Source organism: Haliotis rubra, unplaced genomic scaffold (assembly GCF_003918875.1).
Source record: "Haliotis rubra isolate DU_JTF1 unplaced genomic scaffold, ASM391887v1 Scf206, whole genome shotgun sequence".
Classification (NCBI taxonomy): Eukaryota; Metazoa; Mollusca; class Gastropoda; order Lepetellida; family Haliotidae; genus Haliotis; species Haliotis rubra.
This window is the reverse complement of record NW_025766070.1, coordinates 125,991-149,431: the sequence shown is the minus strand read 5'-3', so window position 1 is coordinate 149,431 and position 23,441 is coordinate 125,991. Positions and strand designations below refer to the sequence as shown.

The window sequence follows — 23,441 nt, the reverse complement described above, 5'->3', positions numbered from 1 at the left end:
TGCCGCTTTTAGCAATATTTCGGCAATATCACGGCTGGGGACACCAGAAATGGGCTTCACACATTGTACCCATGTGAGGAATCGAACCCGTGTCTTCGGCTTGACTAGCGAACACTGTAACCACTAGGCTACCCCTACCGCCCTGGGATGGGACAGAGATTTTGGATGCATTAACACACTGAAAATAATGACCCTCCTCTCATGCTAGTCATATTGTCAGATGACCCTCTCCATGTCCCTGTACACGTTTCATGACCCTACATGAAAAGACAAAATGCAAAAGTATTTTATATTTCCTTATAAAATGTCCATTTCATTATGATTCTCCCAAATATCTATATCATTTCTTATAACCCTTCCCCGAGATTGTCAAATATCATATCATATTCTAGGAGATATCGCTTTTACAGTAGATTAACAATGCCCTGACCTTCCCGTAACAATGATGACGCCATGTCTGCACTGTAAGTCTAATATGTTCAGAGATGTATATTTTTTTCATTGAAAATTAATGACGAAGTGATTTTGATGATAAATAGAATCTCACCCCTCGTCTTCTGATATCAAATATATCAACACTCGTTGATAAAGTAAAACTATCCTTGGCAAGCCTCGGATATTTGTAACTTTATCAACTCGTGTTGATATCAGAAGACACTTGGGTGAGATTCTCATATGTCTAAGTGTCCCTCCTGGATTCCCTTTCAAATATATACGTTCATTCAACACGTTCTTGATAATTACCAAATTTGATTGTCTCGATATTTGATACAGTCCTTCCTCATATTTGATAAAAACATGTACTTCAAAATAATATATCAATATGCTACATAGAAAACAAAATACCACTTTCTGCCAGGAATAACAAACAAACTAATATACAAAAGAAAGTCCACACCTTTTCAAAAATATGTTTTGGGGAAAATAATTCCATAGAACCAGGTGAGTACTTTCTTTTGAATTTCAGTTTATATACCAACAAAAGAATACTTTCCTGTATAATTTGACAACAAAACCCAAATACCATCATGAACACAGCATTTCTGATTATCATACACTATAGTTGTAACAGAACTTCTCACTTGGGGCCGAGCATCATCTCAGGCTTCAGATATTTATCAAACTCTTCTTCTGTCAAAACACCAAGGTCAAGAGCTGCTTGTTTCAAGGTTGTTCCTTCTTTATGTGCATGTTTCGCGACCTTTGCTGCATTGTCATAGCCAATGTAAGGGTTGAGGGCCGTGACCAACATGAGAGAGTCGTTCATCAGTTGGCTTATCCTTTCTCTATTTGGCTTGATGCCAGTGACACAGTGTTTGGTGAAGGACAGGCTCGCATCCGCAAGCAGACGGATTGACTGGAGTACGTTCCGTACAATCATGGGCTTGAAGACATTGAGCTCGAAGTGTCCATTACTTCCACCGATGGAGACAGCAACCTGATTGCCCATAACTTGGGCGGCCACCATTGTCATAGCTTCACACTGGGTAGGGTTCACTTTGCCTGGGAAAGAGAATGAAATCTTCAACACATATGACCTACAATTAGCAACAAATGGTACATCATGGAAACCTGAATCCACATGAACATGAAGTTCCCCACAAATGCCCCCTGGGAGACAGCTGACCCAGTCAGGTAATCCAAACGTTACTTGGTTAGAAACCAAAGGATTGATAAGTTTTACAGCATCTGAGGCTTACTAGTGGGACCGTTCATAATTTATGGCTGGGGGTGATGATGATTTGATGGGGTGAGGGGTGGGTGGGGGGTGTCACCCATTTTGTTCTGGGGAGGTAGGGTCATCAATTTTGTGCACATGTACTAGGGGTCAGCAATTATGTACGTAAAAGTATTAAAAACTATGCTTAAAACTTATGGAAAAGGGGGGGTGGGGGTGTCATTGATTTTGTACATGACAAGCAAAGAGTGTCACTTTGTACATAAATTTTAGGGGGTCATTCACACAGTACATCATTACCACTCCCTAGTCATAATTTGTCTAAAACCTGACTATATTGTGTATTCAGAAGCAGACTACATGGAAATGATACCCCACCTACTTCCAATCCTGTGATCCCCATAGGAGTGAGTGAGTGAGTATGGTTTTACCGCTTTTACCAATATTCCAGCAATATCATGGCAGGGGACACCAGAAATGGGCTTCACACATTGTACCCATGTGGGGAATCGAACCCGGGTCTTCGGCGATGACGAGCGAACGCTTTAACCACTAGGCTACCCCACAGCCCTGATCCCCATAGGAAGCTTGCATACCAAATGAATTGTGGACCACAGTACAAACCGTACCAAATACATGTCAGTCTCATAACCATATCACACAATCTCATGGCTTCATTATCTATGGAAAAATATTCTGTTGAATGTCAGGATTAACATAAGGTAGAACCGAAACTGATTTATTAAAGTTATGGTTTTTACACTGGAACTCTCCTTATCCCAACCCCTAGATATCCGGACACCTTGTGTTGCGCAGTGGAAATAAACGATTGTGCAGAGCTATGCAATGTAAATGAAAACCTAATCAACTAAAATTTTTAACTTTGAACCTTTTGCCTAAACAAGTAACTAAACGTGACAACTATTATCAGTGAGAAAACTATGGATGATTTACAAGGAACTAAACATGATTCTCTTAAGTGATTCTAAATGAAGAAAATGAAGTTGGAATGAAACTACTAAATACTGCTAATTGTCTACCTCTGGACACTACAATTCTAACAACAATGTAATGCTCAAAAGCTACATAACACCACAAGAGCAAATGAACCTACAAGTCTAACAATGCATAAAACCTAATGGCTCGAATGGATGAATGGGGAAATAGCAACGAAATGGGCCGGTGTATCGTTGACCACTGTCTTATATATGGAAACCTACTTCGTATTTCATGTGCACTCATCTCCAGGTATATTCAGTGTGATTCGAGCAGCTTTAAAATGAAAACTTAAATGTCTTCAGAACACCTTGCCTACTTTTATGTGAAAAGACTGACTGACTGAGTTTAGTTTTTACGCTTTTAGCAATATTCCAGCAATATCAACGTGCGGGGACACCAGAAAGCTTTAACACATTGTGCCCATGTGGGGAAAAACCTAAATGACTTCAACGCTTTAACACCTTGCCTACTTTTATGTGAAAAGAAGTAAATACCACATAAAATACTTCATTGAGCAGGAAATTTGTATTCTGGATCCTGACTATGAATTTCAATTATGAAAAATGCAAAATACACCCTATTGTGCCCCAGATACCCAACAGCGACCACCCTTGACAATGTTTCCTTAGCAATTCATCACCTGGCATCCAATAAGACGGGTGTCATGAGATCACTGAGCTAATTCAATCCTGTTATTACACAAACCAGTTACAAAACTGCAAGTAAAATAACATGATATGAAAATATATTATTCCTGACATCATGACAGTTTCAGATACAATTTTAATAGGACTAGAGCATCAAAATTCTTAGGATTACATAAACAGGTACTTCAACTGAATCACCTGTAGATAGGGAGAAAATGTGTGCACTCCTGATTGCATTTTTGGCTTGTTTGACAAGAAAATACACATGGTCATCTTAATCCCTGCATATAAAACAAAGCCTCGCAGAGCTGGAAACACAGTGTAAATTGAAAATGAATAGTGAATTTATATTAATTTGCTTATTTATTAGCCAAGTTTTGTATCACTTATTCATTCACTTGAGTTTGCTGAGGGGATACAATGTAGATTTTGACTTCCCTAATACTTGTATAATCTTATGCATTATGTCAAAAAGGTATTTTTTGGCTTCCATTGATTTTGGGGAAGGGAGATAACTGACAAAATATCAGATATCCAGAAATTTGTATATCCAGACAAAAAGAGAGAAATGTCACTCATACAATGCTACCCCCTTCACTGATCTCCTCCCTCCACTCACCTGACAGAAAGCTTCCCCCCTTCACTCACCTGGCATAATACTACTCTCCTCCACTCACCTGACAGCGTGCTACTACCTTCACTCACCTGACGGACAGCTACTCCCTTCACTCACCTGGCATAATACTACTCCCCTCCACTCACCTGACAGAGCTACTACATCCACTCACCTGACAGAATGCTACTCCCTCCACTCACCTGACAGACAGCTACTCCCTTCACTCACCTGACAGAATGCTACTCCCTTCGACCACCTGACAGAATGCTACTCCCTTCGCCCACCTGACAGACAGCTACTCCCTTCACTCACCTGACAGAATGCTACTACCTCCACTCACCTGACAGAGAGCTACTACCTCCACTCACCTGACAGAGAGCTACTACCTCCACTCACCTGACAGAATATCGCCCCCCGTCACTTACCTGGCATGATGCTACTCCCAGGCTCATTCTCTGGCAGTGAGATTTCTCCCAGCCCACACCGAGGACCAGACCCCAAGAAGCGGATGTCATTGGCTATTTTCATCAAACTGCACGCCACCACATTCAGTGCTCCATGGACCTCTACCAAGGCATCATGGGCGGCAAGTGCTTCAAATTTGTTGTTGGCAGTCATGAAAGACAACCCTATAATGAAAGTAGTGAGTGAGTGAGTGAGTAAGTATAGTTTTATGCTGCTTTTAGCAATATTATAGTAATATCACGGTGGGGGACACCAGAAATGGGCTTCACACATTGTACCCATGTGGAGAATTGAACGTGGGTTTCCGGCGTGACGAGCGAACGCTTTAACCATTAGGCTACCCCACCGTCCTATAATGGAAGTAGAAATATGAGGTTGTTGGTTGGTATAAAATATTGATAATACAGTCAGACTGAGTGCTTGTTTGTGGGGTTTTACAATAGGTCAGGTTAGATTTAATTCAATAATTAAGTAATTTTGATGGATTTCTCTTTGAGCATTGTGATATGCTTTCCCATATATCATGCCTGCTTACCAACTCACCATGGCAATTGTATTCCTACCATAAAAACAGTCTATTTTAATACTATGTAACATGTTATATTAGGGAGTACATGTTCTTAGTAAAGTACAGATATTCTAGTACTTTTGTTCGGTTGAGTCCCATCCGGGATTTGATCCCACACCCTCAGAGTCAGGCACCTAATTGCCAGCACACAAAGTCAGCTGCCAAACCCGCTCAGCCACCCCGACTTCCACATGTGTGCCGGTGATTAGGGTGTGAGGGTGTGGGTTCGAATCCTGGATGGGACTCAATCAACAAAAGTACTAGAAACTGTACTTTACTAAGAAAGTGTACTCCCAAACATAACATATGTTACATTTGACCACTTTCTAAATGGCACTGTGTAATCATATTTTAACACCCCCGAAAAACACTGACTGACTGAGTTTAGTTTTACGACGCTTTTAGCAATATTCCAGCAATATCACGGCAGGGGACACCAGAAATGGGCTTAACACATTGTGCCCATGTGGGGAATCGAACCCGGGTCTTCGGCGTGACGAGCCAATGCTTTAACCACTAGGCTACCCCCCCGCCCCCGAAACACATGTTGCAGGGGATAATCATAATATGATAGTAATGGCCATGAATAATGCACCTGTATCCACACACTTGTGAATGCTCATGGTGCTCCAAACAGATCAGAGGATAATATACAATACATATACATGGTGGATTGGAAGAGTTAGTAGGTGTTCAAGCAGGATTTGAAACTTCAAATCAAATTTGACAATCAGAAAGATTAATGTTGATAAGTAAAGTGAAAACAAACACTTGCCAACTTTTTGATTAACATTGTACTGTCAGTACCGTCAACAAGAGACATGAGCTGGTGGCAAGGGAGGTAACCATGTGCACGATAGTTACCAAGACAACCACAGGTATACTGGGACATTTACCTGTGTACTGAGACACCTCAGCAGCCACCATCTCAGCAAAGCCTTTCCTTGTATTGAGTCCAGTACCAACGGCTGTGCCTCCTGTTAAACCAAGTCAGTAATGTGAGATGAGATAAGTGAGTGAGTGAGTTTGGTTTTACGCCGCTTTTAGCCATATTCCAGCGATATAACGGTGGGGGACACCAGAAATGGGCTTCACACAGATGAGTGAGTGAGTTTAGTTTTATGCCAATTTTTACAATATTCCAGCAATGGGCTTCATACATTGACCCATGTGGCGAATCAAAACCGGGTCTTTGGATGTTACTAGCGAACGCTTTAACCACTAGGCTACCTCACCACCCAGCAATGTGAGATGAGGTGAAAGGGGCTTTAATGTCTCTGTCTCCAATTATTGCACTAATACAGCTAATGCGGGTTTTACTGCACCAGCAGATCCCATGCTGCAGTGGGTGAGTTTAGCAATTTTCCATAAACATGGATACCCAGCTCAGACACACTGTATTGACCCTGAGATGATCTTTCCTTAACGCGCCACCTTTATGCTGAGCGCCATCCAAGTCAATGATGAGAAGCAATTTTACAAATCAAAATACATAACAGCATAACTGGATAACTCCCACAGGTGGGGGGTACAAGCATTAGCTCATCACTCTGAAGCCGAGTTTAATTTCCCACAGTACAATGTGAAGCCCATTTCAGATGCGTGATATTGCTGATATTGCTAAAAGTGACGTAAAACCATAAACTCACTCTTTCACTGAATAAAATACCCCTCACAAATGGTTACACCAGCACCTTAACTCACCCGGATGTATCCAGCAGTCTGACATGTCAACAACTACTCACATAAAACATTGCTTTCAACATGCTCAGCATGATAATGAAATTATGTCTGCATAATAACTATGAATAACAAACTTGCACTAAAATCAAATGATTTTAACAAATTTTGGCATCATCTTCAGGGATGTAATATCAGCAAATGTTTAGCTTCCTCAGTCAGATATGCAAGTATTCCATTTGAGAAAAACTAAAAGCAGGGCAAACACAAGGTCAAACAATGAAATGTGGCACATAGCAGAATGTATGTTGAGCAAACTTTGAGGTGATATTGAGAGGTAACCCACCAGCTGCAAGCTCCTGTACGCGGGGCAATGTGGCCTGTACCCTCTCTATCCCATACGCCATCTGCTGGGTGTAGCCACTGAACTCCTGGCCCAGAGTAAGGGGGACAGCATCCTGCAACAACAGTACAGAGATGATCAATGGTAGGTTACCTGGACCATGTAGAGGGAGAGTGAGTGAGTGAGTGAGTGAGTGAGTGAGTGAGTGAGTGAGTGAGTGAGTGAAGTTGTATGCCGCTTTTAGCAATATTCCACCAGAAATGGATGTCACACATTGTACTTATGTGGGGAATTGAACACAACGGGCAAAATGGCTACTGTCAAACCTATTCATTAAATACTCTGACATCTACTATACAAAGTCTAAATCCACTGATACCTAGCTGGATAGTGACAGAGAATGGGAGCAGCAATGATTCTTGCCAGGATTTCCTGATTCACTAAAGAATGGGAGTCATAGTGGCAAGACAACTGGTTCTGTGTCACATGATCAGCATTAAACAGAATTCTGGGAGATCTTGCTAATTGGAATATGAATGATTGCAATTTTTAGCAAAGTAAACTCTTTTCCCTTAAGCACACTTTCTTAACCTGCTAGCTCAACATCAGGGAGCACTATTATGTCAGTTGAATCTCCAACATAGAAGCTCAACATATATTTGGTATATCAATGTAAACATTGATCATCAACGTTGTTCTCAAAATGTGAAAAGAGTGAAAATCTAGGTTAGAATTTATCTTCAGCAGCTTCAGCTTGTCTCGTAAGAGGCGGCTAATAGTGGAGCGACTAAACAGATAAAATTTGCATTTAACAATAAGGGACCATTCATAATTTATGGCTAGGGGGATGATGATGATTTTTATGGAGAAGCATGTACAATGTGACTGACCCCACTAAAATTTATTTACAAATTAAGTGCCCACCCCCTGCATGTCATGTACAAAATCAATGACACCCCCCTTTCCCATAATTTTTATGTACAAAATTGCTGACCCGTCCTACCTCCCATGAACAAAATTGGTGATCCCCTCCATAAAATCATCATCATCCACCCAAGCTATAAATTATGAACGGTTCCTAAAAGCATAAAACTTTACACATTAACAGACTGATGAATAGTGACCATTTTAGGATATGGTAGCAATCAAAATAATTTCGTTTTGCGCATGTGCGGAAGGTTTTGCTTGTTTGTTGCTTAATGCAGCGCTCGGCAATATTCCAGCTATTAGGCAGCAGTCTGTAAATAATTGAGACATCCATTAATCAACAGTGTGGAATAGAGTGAGTGAGTGACTTTAGTTTTACGCAGCACTCAGCAATATTCCAGCTATATATGGCGTGTGTAAATGATGAAGTCTGGACCAGACAATCCATTGATTAACAGCATGAGCATCGACGATGACAGACAATCCAGTGATCAACAGCATGAGCATCGATTCTGCGACCTTCACGGGTAATGGAATGGGATTCCAGTCAACAGTATGCATCAACACAATTGGGATATCATGTGTCAACCAAGTCAGCTAGCCTGTCCACCCAATTCCGTTAGTCGCCTCTTACGACAAGCATGGGCTGATGAAGACCAATTCTAAATCGAATCTTCACTGGCATGCACAGACAGTAAATACTATTTTGCCTTTGTCTGACTACTGTTTTAGCTTTGGAATGGCCATTAATGCATTAAGGGGAAATCTTAACCAAAACAAAACAACATATTCTGGTTAAATGTCTTGAAAAGACAATATTGATGAACACTAGCCATCACACCACGTCCTGTGCATTGAAGCGAGGACTGTTTCGACTGTTGTTACACCCCTTTCTGCAGCCACAAGAGACCAGCTCCTGACCAGACTTTGATGCTTGGTGAAGTGCTGTCCATTAGGGCACTGTCCACTTCCCTGCAGTGTCCAGACACACTCAATAGGTTTGGTTGGTTTGTTATTAAACTCAGCAATATACCAGCTATATGGCGGCAGTCTGTTAATAATCAAGTCTGGACCAGACAACCCAGTGATCAACAGCATGAACATCAATATATGCAGTTGGGATACAATGACAAAAATCAACTGGGCCAGCGAGCCTGACCACCCAATCCCGTTAGTCGTCTCTTAGGACAAGTGTGGGTTGCTGAAGACCAATTCTAACCCAGATCTTGCACTCAATAGGAGATGGCAGTTAAGGCTGTGGAAAAGTGACTGACCAAATATGCGCTACTTGGTAATGTCTTTTTGACCTGATGTACAACAGCTGCATGCGTTGGTGGGATGGCATGTATTGAGCATTACTGCATCTGTAGCTACGGTTCGTAACATAATCTTTTCATGGCCATGTTTTGACTGTTCGTAACATAATCTTTTCATGGCCATGTTTTGACTGTTTGTAACATAAGCTTTTCATGGCCATGTTTTGACTGTTTGTAACATAAGCTTTTCATGGCTGTGTTTACACTTCGTAACATGATATTTTCATAGGCATGTTTGCAGCATGAGCAACATCAGTATGATGTGAATATCGTCTTATTGATGGCCGCAAGGGACAAGTGAGGACAAATCATGTTGTTGGGAACCACACCCTACCTGTTCTCCATCTTTAACAACAACTGCCTGATCCTAGACAGACTGAATAAGACCCTTTGACTAAAAAATAGGAAAATTGCTATTGTTGCTCTTTTCTTCCCTTTGAGAGTTTTTTGGTACAGTAGCAAAGCTAATGACATCTTCACACACGTGCCCAGACAGGCTTGGACTGTTGCTTGTGGACTGTATCTATCCCACATCAGACCCAAACGTGTGACACTCATATCTGTGCCTGGACGTGTGGTATGAAAACCTCACTGGCATATTCATCAAATATTTTGACAGTACCAGGCTTCAACATCTGAACAGTGACAGCTCTGTCTATAATCAAACTGGTAACAGCTGGCTCTTCTGATGTTGCTGTTACACTTGCTTCAATATATGTCGACAGGGCACTTTTTGTCCCAATGGTCTGAGGGTACATCGTCTGATCAGACATCCCTCCCTCACTGACAGGAACTGGGAGATGGCATAGCCTTCGCTTGTGCAATGTGTGAAGCCCTTTTCTGGTGCCCCCACTGTGCTAAAAGCGGTGTAAAACCATACTCTCTCACCCACTGATAGGTACAGGCAGAAAAGTCTGGTGTGGTGCAAACTCCAAGAACTGAAACTTGAGGTAATGCAGGGAAAGAAACCTTTCAAAATGTCCCACTAGAACACATGACCAGTGAGTGGACAGTAATGAGTGGTCCTGTCTGTACTTCACTGGATACTTAACTATCAATACAAAACTTTACTGGCCACCAGGACCACTGCAAACTTATCATTTAGTGGTCCTGATGAATTTTTTATTAGCCAGGGACCACAGGACCAGCGTAAATTTCGCACACTGTAATGGCATAGGGTTCATTGGTCTTATGAAAGTTGGTATCTCCTACACGTTGCCGACAGCTATTGTCTTGTATGGAGATGCTGTAGCACCAGGAGATGATACATGCAGATGAACCGGTGGCTCAGTGATAGTGTGGGGGTGCGTTTCGTATGGCATCGTAAGTGGGATCTCGTTACAGTAAAAGCGTCAAATGATAGTCAACGTTATCGTCAGGAAGTACTGGATACAGACGTGGTGTCACATTTGGATAACCTTCCCAATCGTCCAACAGTCATGGCAGACAATGCAGACCTAACCGTTCTCGAACTGTCATCAACCTTTTAAAGAACAATTCCACCGATATATTACCATGGACTGCGAGGACTCTAATACTAACCCCATCGGGGCATCTTCAGGACTGTCTTAGACCATCTTTTGGTTAGTGCACATGTGAAAATGTACAAAAACTGATGTGCATCCATATCTGAAGTTATTTCAGACATGTTTTTCTTCCTGATGGCCAATTTTTGTGCTTTTATTATGAAAAACACATTGCAAATAGAAACTTAGCCGCCTCACTCAGGGGTGGAAATAACCCATTGCCCGACGCCTGAGTCCAGCGTTTTTTCTGTTTGGCAAGCAAATTTGTATATCACACTGTACCGGGTGTCCAGTTGACTTTCCAATGTTAATTATGTTGTTTGTTTAAAGAATCAACAAGAAAACGGACGGTATAGTGGAAAAATCATCAGGGCAAGTGATTTTACATGTGCCACTGTACCGGAGTACACTAGCAATTTTAAAGTTATTTCCACCCCTGGTGTCACTATAATGATATCAAGAGGCCAGGCCAGCTGACTTGGTTGATGCATGTCATTGCATCCCAGTTGCATAGACTGATGCTCATGCTGTTGATCACTAGATTGTCTGGTCCAGGCTTGTTAGTTTACAGACTTCTGTCATATAGATGGAATATTGCTGGGTGCATCATTAAACAACAAACAAACAAAGTGAATGTTCATACAGTCATTACCTTGGTTCACAGTTCTAATGTCATGGTTTTTTACAGGATAATGTCTGGACTCTGGCAACTGGTGTACTGAACAAATCCTGTACCTGTGTGTGAGTCCTTCCTATCTTGATGATGTCTGCAAACTCTTTGGATTTGGCCCCGAGTGCTTCATGCAGCTGTTGGAGGTTAACCAACAAACGGTTGTTGATTTCCGTTGCTACTGCTATATGCATAGCTGTAGGGAAGGAGTCGTTTGAACTCTGAAATGTATCAAATCAACGTTCAGCTCTTATTCACCATATTACATTTCTTTTCCAAGATGACAAACACCCTGAAGCATTCACTGCCCTAAAGCCAGAAATTTGTCCCTTAACAAATGGATGCTATGAATGGAACATTTGTATTGTTAATTATGATAATGTCTACAAAATACAGAATTTTGTTTGTTTGGGTGAAATGTTTTGAAAACTCCAGAGACTGAACAAGGGTCATGTAATATTGATATATCCAAACCACATGTCCAGCTTGTACATATTGTATTGAAGACATACACAGGCTTCATTTTCATGGGCAAAATATAATATCACTGGGCACATTACCCTTGAGGAATTTATTATTTTGTTCAATATCAGACAGTAATTTTAGTTAGGTAAAATGGAAGTCTGAAGATTTACTCTAATGCTGATAGCTAGCTAGATCTATTTCTATCATCAACAATTTTTACAGTAAAATTAGACTAATGCTTAGTCTTTGAATATACATAATTTTGATAGACGCAAACAGTTCCTTTTAAATTGAAAAGGAACCCCAGTGAGAAGGGAGATTCCTGAACCTGAGGAAATCTAGACTTGTTTCATCCAGGCAGAAAGGGAAATAATGAGGTTCAGGGACTGTGAGACACACTACAGTAAAATATACTACAGGCATTCCACAGTGATGTTTCAGGATGTGCTCACTTGGCTCATGTTGACATGGTCGTTAGGATGTACAGGTGTTTTGGTTCCCATGGTGCCCCCAAGGATCTCAATGGCCCGGTTGCTGATCACCTCGTTCACATTCATGTTGGTCTGAGTCCCTGACCCTGTCTGCCACACTACCAGGGGGAAGTGGGCGTTAAGCTCACCCTTTGCTACCTGATGGGGACAGGAAAATACATTTAATATCATCATGCCTTTCCTTTTATCATTGTGTAGTTGGGTTTTTTATTATTATTATAGGATATTTACATAGCGCACATATCCAGGCAACTAGTGCTTGCTCAAGACGCTGGTATTTTTTCCCTCGATCATTGGATGTCAATCTCAAGAGCACCTCATATTATCAATCTCAGCTCCCTGGGGAGTATACAACTCTTGCAGCCACAAGGAGCACCGAGTTATTGTGGCTTTCTCATCCTAACGAGGTACCCATTCACAGCTGGGTGGACTGGGACACACAGTCAAAGTACTTTGTCCAAGTTCACTGCACGTTGCTGTACCTGCAACTAGGTGTTTGCACGTATTCATGTGGCCACCATCTGGTCATATACCAACGGATTCGTGGGTTCTTTTAAGTGCACAGGGTTGTGTAATGTACACTAGGGGTTGTGACAACACTGAATGAGTCTGCACACAAAGCTGACTCTAAGGTTTTTACACCTGGTCACAGGTGGGCTTGATCCCGGCACCTCAACCTCGCTGGATCACTAGCCTGGTGCCTTAGCCAGCTTGCCCACCGCACCCCCTTTCACAAAACACTGACTGGTGACCAAAATATTATTGAAAACATGACAAGAACCTTTAACTACTTTTTTCTGAATTTGTAAAAATATTGGTTGGGAAGAGAAAAACACGACAATTTCAAAATTTCTATGATTTGGCATTGTTGTGTTTGTATGTTTGTTGTTTAACGCTGGACTCCGAAATATATCAGCCATATGGTGGCGGTCTGTAAATAATCGAGTCTGGACCAGACAATCCAGTGATCAACAGCATGAGCATTGATCTATGCAATTGGGATACGATGACATGCGTCAACCAAGCCAGCGAGGACGACTCCCCGATTCCGTTAGTTGCCTCTTATTGCCAAAGTCCAATTCAAACATGGATCTTCACAGGTATTTTGTGAAATGTGACATGGATGTTAAAAATTGTATAGTGTTTAAAAGGGAAGTAAGCAATATGCAGATCTGGGTGCCAGAGAATCTAAAAGTACTGCTTGATCATCCATCCATGGCCAAATCAGTGATTTAGAATAGTTCACAAAAAACATCAGATATTTCTTGATGCAACAAGTCCACCAAACACACGCTGTAAACTTTTTGTGAAGTCCCTGTTCAAGCATGTTAAATTGCACACAAGAATGGACATCTATCATCTATATGGTCTTCAGATAAGAACCCAGCACAAACATGGCAAGGCTTTCCCTCTCATGCTAGTAAGTAAACAATGAAATATTGAGTAAAAACTATTAGAAACTCTGGTCAATGACCTCTTCAGCAGCTTGTTGGATGGCTTCTGCCAGCTTAGGATCCAGGCCAAACTTTGTGTTGACCTTTGCCGCACATCTCTTGAAGATGCCGAATGCTTGGATGACCGGAACCTGTGGACAGAAGGCCATTAGTTAACTCATTAAGGCCGAGAGACGCGCATGTGCGACAAATTAATTAGTTTCTCACAGCGAGAGCCACACATGTGCAACAACAGAAAACACCTCTTTTTCAGCGAGAGCTGCACATGGGAGACAACAGAAAGCACCTCTTATTCAGCGAGAGACGCAGATGTGTGTCGCACTTTTAAAAATCGCACTGTACCTATTATTCCAACCAATTTAGTAGTACTGAGCAAAGATTAGCTTTTCGTACGAGAGTTGCTACCTTTAGTGTTAATCAGAAGAAGTATTTAAAGTGTTTTGATAGCAATTGCTAATCATTATCATAGGCTTATACAGTGTTTGGCAAATGAGCACATGTCAGCGAGAAAGGGGATTATGAGATGTTTTTACAGAGGAAAGTGTCTGGTACTCTTCATTGGGAGTGAATACTAAAATGCTTCTTATGCCGCAAACTATCAAATCAAACTTAAAAAGTAATGAAAGTGAAGGTCGTAATTTAAATGTCAACAAAAACATGACCAGTTACCAGTCTCTTGATATCTTGCTCTGTAGTTGTTCAAACGTATTCATTCGTATCAAGGTGAAGATTATACAGCAAACCATTATGTTTTATGTACTAGTTTTGTGCATAAAATGTATATGAAAATAAATACTATCTCTACTCAATGGTTGAATTTCAATCACTTTGCTTTCTTATCGAAAAACACTAAAATGTGTTTTCGATCTGAGATCTATCTACTCCTATTTGTCTTATGTGTATATGTCATAGATCGTTACAATTATGTATGTTTACAATACACAAACTGTTACATGATAGCTTGAGTTGATAACGCCGAAACCCAGCATATCGACTGGTCAACAATATAGCCAATAATCAATCTCTATCCAACATGTCCAAGCTGTTGAGTGACCAAACGTGCTCTTCAGACATTTCGCCCAGGCCCCATCACCTGTCCCTTCCTCTGTGACAGGTATCTCATGATACGACTGGTCACAGATAACAAATGATCAGCCACTATATTGAACAGTTGAGATGCGAAATGTTCTATTCGGGAAATTTGAAGACGCCCTATCACGTGACTCTTTGTTTTATGTCTATACAAGGAATATGTATTATACAATTTTTACATGTATGTTTGTATGATAACGTATGTTTTTTGCATTAAATCTAGATGAAACAAAGTGCCAAGCTATGAATGTGCTCTATGTTAGTCACAGACCAGCGTAATAGTACTTTCCTTAAAATATTCAGTATACACTGAAATGTATCAGCAAAACTGCTAATATCGTAGAAGATTATAAAGCATGTAAGTAAATTCTTCTTTACAGTCTGTCATTGTCATAGATGTTTTGTAAAATTATACCTCACACAATGATATAAGCGAAACAATTTGTTTATGTATGTCTCATCTCTTACATACAAAGAATACATACATATGTTGATAAAATATAACGTACAAGCCGGCAAAGGTCTACAAGAAAAACTTGATATGAAATTACATAAAACGTACGTTGCAATACGTTGCAATACATTGCTTTTTTTTAACTTACATCTTTACGACACAATTAAACAATCAGAGCTTGATTGTACGACTAGACAGTTTCCTGTCATCCCCGAAACCTGCCAGGGAAATCAGGTGTGAATAGCACTAATTAGCCTCGCAACAGCGAGACGGGCAATCAGCGAAGGGCTCCAGGTGTTGAGTAGTGAAGTGTCTCTCGGGCTTAATGAGTTAACAACAGAGATATTTTACAGCCTAGCAGATAGCCGAGAGATGATCAATGGAATTTCATGAGGGACACATAATCTATGTCTCCATGAGTTGTGTGGGTTATTTTCTTCATTACCCGAATAAATACTATGGGGTTATGTTTTGATAATCATGTCTTCGATGCATACGTCTCAGCCATTAGAGGTGTCCATCTGAATGTAGTAAGTGAGTTTAGACTTATACCGCCTTTAGCAATATTCCAGCAATATCATGGGGGGGCACACCGGAAACGGGTTTCACACATTGTACCAATGTCGGGAATCGAACCTGGTCTTCAGTGTGATGAGCGAACGCTTTAACCACTAGGCTACCCCACTGCCGGCCCCCATCTGAAAGTAAATAATCACTTGTGCCCAACACCTTCTCACTTATATTTTAGTTTATTGAGGCCGATGAGCAAACAGTCCTCTAAATTACTTAATCATAAACATACCAAGTATTCTATCCACAAACCGTTTGTAGTACTATGCCATTTGTAAGCCTATGGTATAGTATAGAGTCATGATAGGTCGTCAGAGCTCCAGATAAGATTTAGCTCATGTGGGTACTGTACCCACTGTATTTTTTTGGAGTGGGTATTATGAATGTTGATTGGGTATTTCATTTTCCGTTACCCACTGCTTTCAAATATGTGAGTATTTCAGTCATTTTACTCACCTAAGTATATGTCATTGAGTAAGTTTACTGAACAGGTATGTTCTGCCTTATGTCATACCTAATCAAAACCAACTTAAATATAATGGAAATGATTTCATAAAAAGCACTCATCCTATACTGACAGTACAACACTTGTCCTATACTAACAGTACAACTTGATAGCAATCGATGTCTTTTTCATTACACAAGCGATTTTTATAAATATATTCCGTACGCATTTGTTTTAAACTTGTTGAGTATCTAACATTTTAAATGCTGAATTGGTACGCAACAATTTTCTTTCAATGCGTAATTGAAAATTTTCTATGCGTATTTTACCCGGATACGCAGCTTATCTGGGCCTCTGGGTCGTAACATTACGAACGCTTTGTGGATTGGGACCCGGAAATGTAACTGTCTATGATTCTGTTTGACCACAGAATATGCACATATGATCTATGATGAATACATCATCATTATTACCCTCACCATGCTTACTGTCATTTACATTGTGTCAGGCAGACTAAAAGTGACAAACAGCTTCAATCGCAACCAAAATAAAAACAATCTTTGAACAGGTTCCAGCAGAGTGGATCATTATAACCCTCATGGGGCCATGGGGACTGTATACATGATCCCTCACCACACAACCTCCCCCCCAACCCCCTGTGCTACACAACCATATATAGTCCCCTTTCAACTGTGAAATAAGTTATAATTGTGTTCATGGTAGGGGACACCAGAAAAGGGCTTCACACATTGTGCCCATGTGGGGAATCAAACCTGGGTCTTTGGCGCGACGAGCGAATGCTTTACCCACTAGGCTACCACACAGTGGCCTGTCACACAGTTGTGAGTGCCGACAATTCTTTCCTCTGATTTACAAAGTAAGATGCAGGCCAGGTAGAATATGTGTGTGTACGTATTGTCTTTGAACTAGTATGTTGTACATGGCAATGTGCAGATTTCCACTGAATCAGTGATGAATAAAGAAATGATTTATCACTTCACTTACACTGAAAGGCTCTGTATATAGCACAAGCATGCAGTATATCATTATTGTGAAAATTTCAACCATGACTAATGAGTAAATGAAACCGTATATCGCTTCATTAATGCTGAATAGTTCTTATTTCAAATGTTAAAAATATTGACATTGCATGATTTTAAGTGATTCAAATGATATTCCATGACAATAACAACCATGTAATTGAGTTTGGAAATACTCTTCAGTAAGAATGCGGTAAAAATCAATGCAAGATATTAAACACGTTAAACAGCCTCTTGAATACTTCAGACGCACTGACTAATATTCAATAGTTAAAAAATACAAAATTAGTAAATGCACAGACTATTCATAATTTACATAGATTACAAGGGCTGCGCAATATAACCGGTTTACCGGTTCAGACATGAAAACGATACGCATTGCGATACGCTGATCGAAAACCGGTATTTTAACTTGCATTCGGAAAACTGCGTAACACTCTGAAATCTTCGGATATTTCCTTGTTTCATTTGTGCCAAATACTATTTACATTTTTATTTTGTCATGATTAAAAGTTTTTATTAAAGTTTAATCAAGCATAGTGATTTTGTTGTGTTCATGCTTTATAAATCAAGCATTAACTCGATTATAAGTATTTTTTGTTTAAAAATACTTCTTGCAATATATTGCAATACATATCGCAATATATGCCTTCACATCGCAATATGAAAATTCTCTGCAATACCCACCCCTATAGATGACTAATGCATATTGAAAGTATCATTCATGATGTTTCACCTCATCATTTATTATCCATGAAGATCCGGGTTAGAATTGATCTTCAGTAACCTATGCTTGTTGTAAGAGGCGACTTTTTATGGGATCAGGTGGTCAGACTCGCCAACTTCATTGACACCTCATCATACCCCAATTATGTAGATCGATGCTCATGCTTTTGATCACTGGACTGTCTGGTCCACACCCGTATATTTACAGACTGCCACCATATTGCTGACTGCGGCTTCAAACTACACTCACTCACTCATAATTTATTATTCTCAGTCATCACAACTCCTTACCGGCATCTTTTCTGTTTCGCCGCCGATATCGAAGTTCACAAGAGACCGTGCTGTGTTTGCGCCATAATACTTGTCAGATGGCACTTTTAACTCCCCAAAACTGTCACGCTCGACACGCAGAGTTTTCTGAAACCAACCAATCAGGGTAATCCTGTAATTTTTGAAAGCATAATTATATAACTTATTTAACACGGATGTAACTTGGCTCCTTAAACATGCCAAACTACCTGGAATTCTACCAGTTGTAAGCATACTTCAACATTAGATAAACCCTGGCTTGCACCAAGCTGCATCCTGCTTCTACAAGAACACAAACATTCATTTTAGTAAATGCCAAGGTTATACTTGATGTCTATGTGGTGTCCAGTACGCACAAATATATATACTGAAAGCAGACAGTTAGGTTCAATGTAACAAATTCCTGACAAATATATTATCCAGTAATAAAACATTTATCAAATCCTACCATACAGTACACTACATGTACATTTCAATACTTTACAGGACCCTCACATTTCCAGTTGGAACACTTGAAATGTATTAATAATGGTCCTCAGAAACCTCAGTTTTCTAAGTCTAGGTAAAACAAGGAAGCACTGTCATCATGTTTAAGAGAAACAGAAGAAATGATGCATAATAAAGGAGGGAAAGAAACTTTTCAAAATTTCTCTTAGACCACAGGAAATCATTAGTGGTCCTGTCTGAACTTCACTGGTCCAAAATAACATTCCTAGATTTACTTAACTATGGATACAAAATTCACTGGCCACCAGGACCACTGCTTGAAACTTACATATAGTGGTCCTGATGATGTTTACTAGCCAGGGATAACAGGACCTGCATAAATTTCACATTGTAAAGACAGTGCGGGAATTTATTACAGCTAGCCTTTTGATTTCGTTGATAGGCATGTACATGACATTTTTTAGGGATAGTCTTTATAACTATGTCAGGAGTTAAAAACTTCAACAAAACAATAATTGATCATGAAAAACAGAAAATCCTTCATGTACATTTAATAGGCATAAAACTCAATTATAATGGACTAGACAGTTAATTTTAAAAATTAATCTGTATATATAGTGTTAAGACACAGGGACCTGTCACTTTTTCCCCTTTTAATAGTTTTCTAGTGTTAAGACCCATCAGTGACAGTATACCTGGAATCGTTGATGCTATTTGTTAGCATTACAAGTACCTTTCATTGTATTTACATGTCCAGCATATAACTAAACTACGAGTTTATTCATATGAACTATGTAATTACATGTCCTTTACAAATGTGTACTAGACTTGCACCAGTCTCTAAGTCAATAACTATCAATTTAAATTCTTATTTGTAGAGTATATAAAAATTAAAAAAACAATTGGTACCTGAAAAAAACTGTTTTAAACACTTGCTATTGTCTGGATAGTAAAACCATTTATCCATAGACTAAACATGCAGTGCTAGAATGCACTTTACCGGGTGTAGGGATATCCAGCCAGGGGAGATAACCGAAACAGCTCCTCTCGTAAGCACAAAAACAAGGTCAGAAAAATGTGTCAAAACAGGGGGGTGCTTTTACGCGCATTTGTAACGTTGCCTCTGATTGCACAAAGAATACAAATACACCAATGAAAAGACGGATAACAAAACTAGAGACAATTTTTTTCATAGTTTGACAAATGTGACGTCAAATGTTGACTTTGTGAAGGTGAAAACTTCCGAAGTGTAAAAAAACATATTTATGCAAAGCGCACGTCTATAAAAAATCTCATAGGTAGACGAATTATCAAGCTTCAATCTGCACTATGAATTGTATTTTTTTAACAACGTGTTCATGTCGAAATAAAAATGAAAAGGACCCCACCGTCTATACCGGAAGTACTTTTCCCTAGCGATCAAGTGACAGACAGAGCCTGCCAGCTGAGATCGTGTTTGTCAGCAAGCGTGGAAATACCGCCTTTCTACGAAATAGGTGAGTGACAACATTTTTCATGCTTGCAATATGATGTATCCTGAACTAATGAACAAATATACACCATTTATTACCGCCAATCAATCCAATTATGATATATACTTGGCCTAAATAACGTGCACACTGGGTTGACCTATTTTTTCGTGAAATTGACATGGTTATCAAAAATGAAATACTACTGACAGTGAATGACAGTAAATTTGATTGTGTGTTACTGTTAGTATATACAAGTTAGCAACATTTGGCAGTTGACCATTTTTTGTATTATCTCTGTTTTCAGTTGCATTCCATTTACAAAATCCCTCCACATTTTTTTAAGTTATATAAAAATTGCCATTGTTGATGAAATAACAATAATATGTAATCAATTATTTACTGTTTAAGCCTTGGGCCATTAAATTGTCACGATCTAATTAGTGCCATACTGTTAAGAAAATATGTTAATTTTTATTTTCCTTAATTTTCAGGACCAGGGCTGACCAGCTGAAGAGAAGAAGCCAGACTACTTATGTTTTGCAAAGTGACAGAGATTGGTCGCTATTGTTTCTTCAGATTTTATTATTATCATGCAACTTGACCTGTATGCTGTTTTTGTGATATATTTTAAACATTTATACCTGCCATATATTGACAGTTTGTGATAGAGTTGAAAGAGCAGGACTGGATAGCACTCTTTCAAAGAAAATGTTTCTTCATCATATGTTGTGCATTGATCTGCATTGATCTTTGCCAAAATGGATTCATATGACCCAGGATCATGAAATAACTTGCAACTGAAACTGTATTTGTTGGAAACTATTTGCTTAAGTATTTATGATCATATTCAAAAGACACCTAGACCACGGCCTCTAATATAAATATCAGATATGTTATATAATGTTATCAATCCATCATGTATGAGATATTGGATATGATATAAAAAGGCTTAGCTAAGATTCTACATGCTCCTTGGGCCAGGTTTTTGTTTTCAACCCTGTGATATATATTTTATGTATTATGTAGGAGTTTCTAGAACCTTATTTATTCATTTCGTTGTGGTACATACGCTGTCTGTAGAAAGGAGCAAGAGGTCCCTATTTTACTTGATTTTACTTATTTTGACTCCAGAGACTTTAGTTAACATGAAACTTGCCTTGTATGCATGTATTGTCATTTTCTAGTCATTAATGCATGTCATACATGGCAAAATTGTAATGGTAATTAAACAGCAGAAATGGGTACCACTGTCAGCGACAGATTTTGCTGTTGAATGTGTTAGATATATCACTTTTATTGCAAAAATAGATAGACATTTTTCTTTTCTGAGGGTGGGTGTCTTGTAAATCTAATAACTTTTTAATAAAAAATTTGGGTATGAAAATCAAAGTGTTTTGTTGTTATTGAAACTTCACTCTAGCAACACATAAAATTTGGTTGAAAAATTCCTATTAATAAAAAATGAGTGGTTATGCCTACCGGGTGCAGCCGTCACTGCTCGCTGCGGGGCAGTTGTCGCCCTATAGATCTATAGCTCTACCGCGCTGTCTCCAGCGCTGTCTCGCTATATCGCGTTAATTGCTCTGTCTCCCTTCACTGCACTGAATGAACTTATAAGGAGTGATCACGAGCTCAAATGAAAAAAACAAAACAAACACTGAAATATTCTCACGTCATTACAGCGGTCTCCATTCATCTCTGACTCTGTGGATAATCCTCGCTGAGATCTCCTATTTATGACTGGCTGTCCCTGGAAATGTGAATTCAGAGCTGATGAAATACACGAGCCTCTACTACTTATCCCTTTAACTGTCGCGGTTGTCAAATATCTTTTCGCTCCACCAATCCAGGCTCTCAACACGGTTATGTGTCGCACGTGTCCCACATACATGACCTGGCTGTAAGCTGGTTCCCAGCTCCCTTTCCGCGCGCCACCTTGCGTATATATTGCAATATGCTAGACGGGGCCCAGCTTAAACCTGGCTGCTGACAAAATCAAAACGAGTTTTGTGAAAAGAAGAAACAGGATCACTAAAACGAAATAGGTACTTTAGATTACCAAGTGCAAAACACTAAAAGAAAACAGTTTGTACCTTTGTAGGACGACATGTTTGTACTGCATTCAAAGGAGATTATGATATAAGCAGGGAGTAAGAGTGGCCTCCCTTAGAATTCTGAGCTCAAATTTATCAAACAACGAGGAGTTAGAGTTCTATGGATATACAACTTCTTTAATATATCCATAGAACTCGCCTCGTTGTTTCATCACACCAACTGAATGCCACTCAAAGAAATCTATTTCATCAGTTATTGGTGGGCAATTCTTGATCTAAAAAAATATCTATGGTGATAATTCATGCCCATTTGTACACATTTATGTTCAGAAGTATGGCAAAATGTATCATAACAACAAAGAGGTTCTATTAACGTTAATGTTTCATACAATTCATACTCATATACATCTTGTAATTTATATTTATTGCACCATTTCATTAAACCACTGGCCAAGTACATTCTATACACCGTTCATGACGAACGTATATGTAATGTAATGAATTATGTTACCATTTCCATTGCGGTATAGGCTCTTTTCTGTGTGTCGTTGATTTCAGTGTTAAAACATCACAATTTGTGCGCTATCTGGATACATGTTTTTGTTTACCTATAAACGCGTGGCCCGTGCATTATCGGGGCCGGGCGGTGGGGTAGCCCAGTGGTTATAGCGTTCGCTCGTCGAGCCGAAGACCCGAGTTTGATTCCCCACATATGTACAATGTGTGAAGGCCATTTCTGGTGTCCCCATCAATTTTATATTGTTATTGCGGCATAAAACCACACTGTTATAAGATTAAAAAAGGCATCTGTTATACAAGAAACGTATCACAAATTAGTTAGTGAGGATTACTGTGATTGCATCAGAAAAGCAATGCTATTACGGCTTGGTAATAAAGTAAGGGATCAAAACAACAGGATAAATCTTATTGACAGAACAGGAAAGTCCTTTTAGGTATTAATGAACAATGAATCACAGATGAGAGTTT

At 39.6% G+C, this 23,441-nt stretch overlaps 1 protein-coding gene and 1 long non-coding RNA gene across 2 annotated transcripts; one reads left to right on the top strand and one right to left on the bottom strand.

Moving 5' to 3' along the window:
* Positions 1-617: 617 nt before the first annotated feature.
* Positions 618-22,352, bottom strand: LOC124276116 (probable fumarate hydratase, mitochondrial). The gene is made up of 9 exons (XM_046711776.1): positions 22,073-22,352; positions 18,464-18,589; positions 13,866-13,976; positions 12,353-12,529; positions 11,501-11,656; positions 7,000-7,111; positions 5,870-5,950; positions 4,366-4,569; positions 618-1,503 (listed from the first exon to the last, which is right to left on the bottom strand). Exons 1-9 carry the CDS (start codon positions 22,289-22,291, stop codon positions 1,079-1,081), a joined length of 1,611 nt encoding a protein of 536 aa, XP_046567732.1. The 5' UTR covers positions 22,292-22,352; the 3' UTR covers positions 618-1,078.
* LOC124276117 lies at positions 19,986-21,607 on the top strand. Its single transcript, XR_006898419.1, has 2 exons — positions 19,986-20,424; positions 20,892-21,607. It is a non-coding gene; the product is annotated as an uncharacterized LOC124276117 (long non-coding RNA).
* Positions 22,353-23,441: the final 1,089 nt, after the last annotated feature.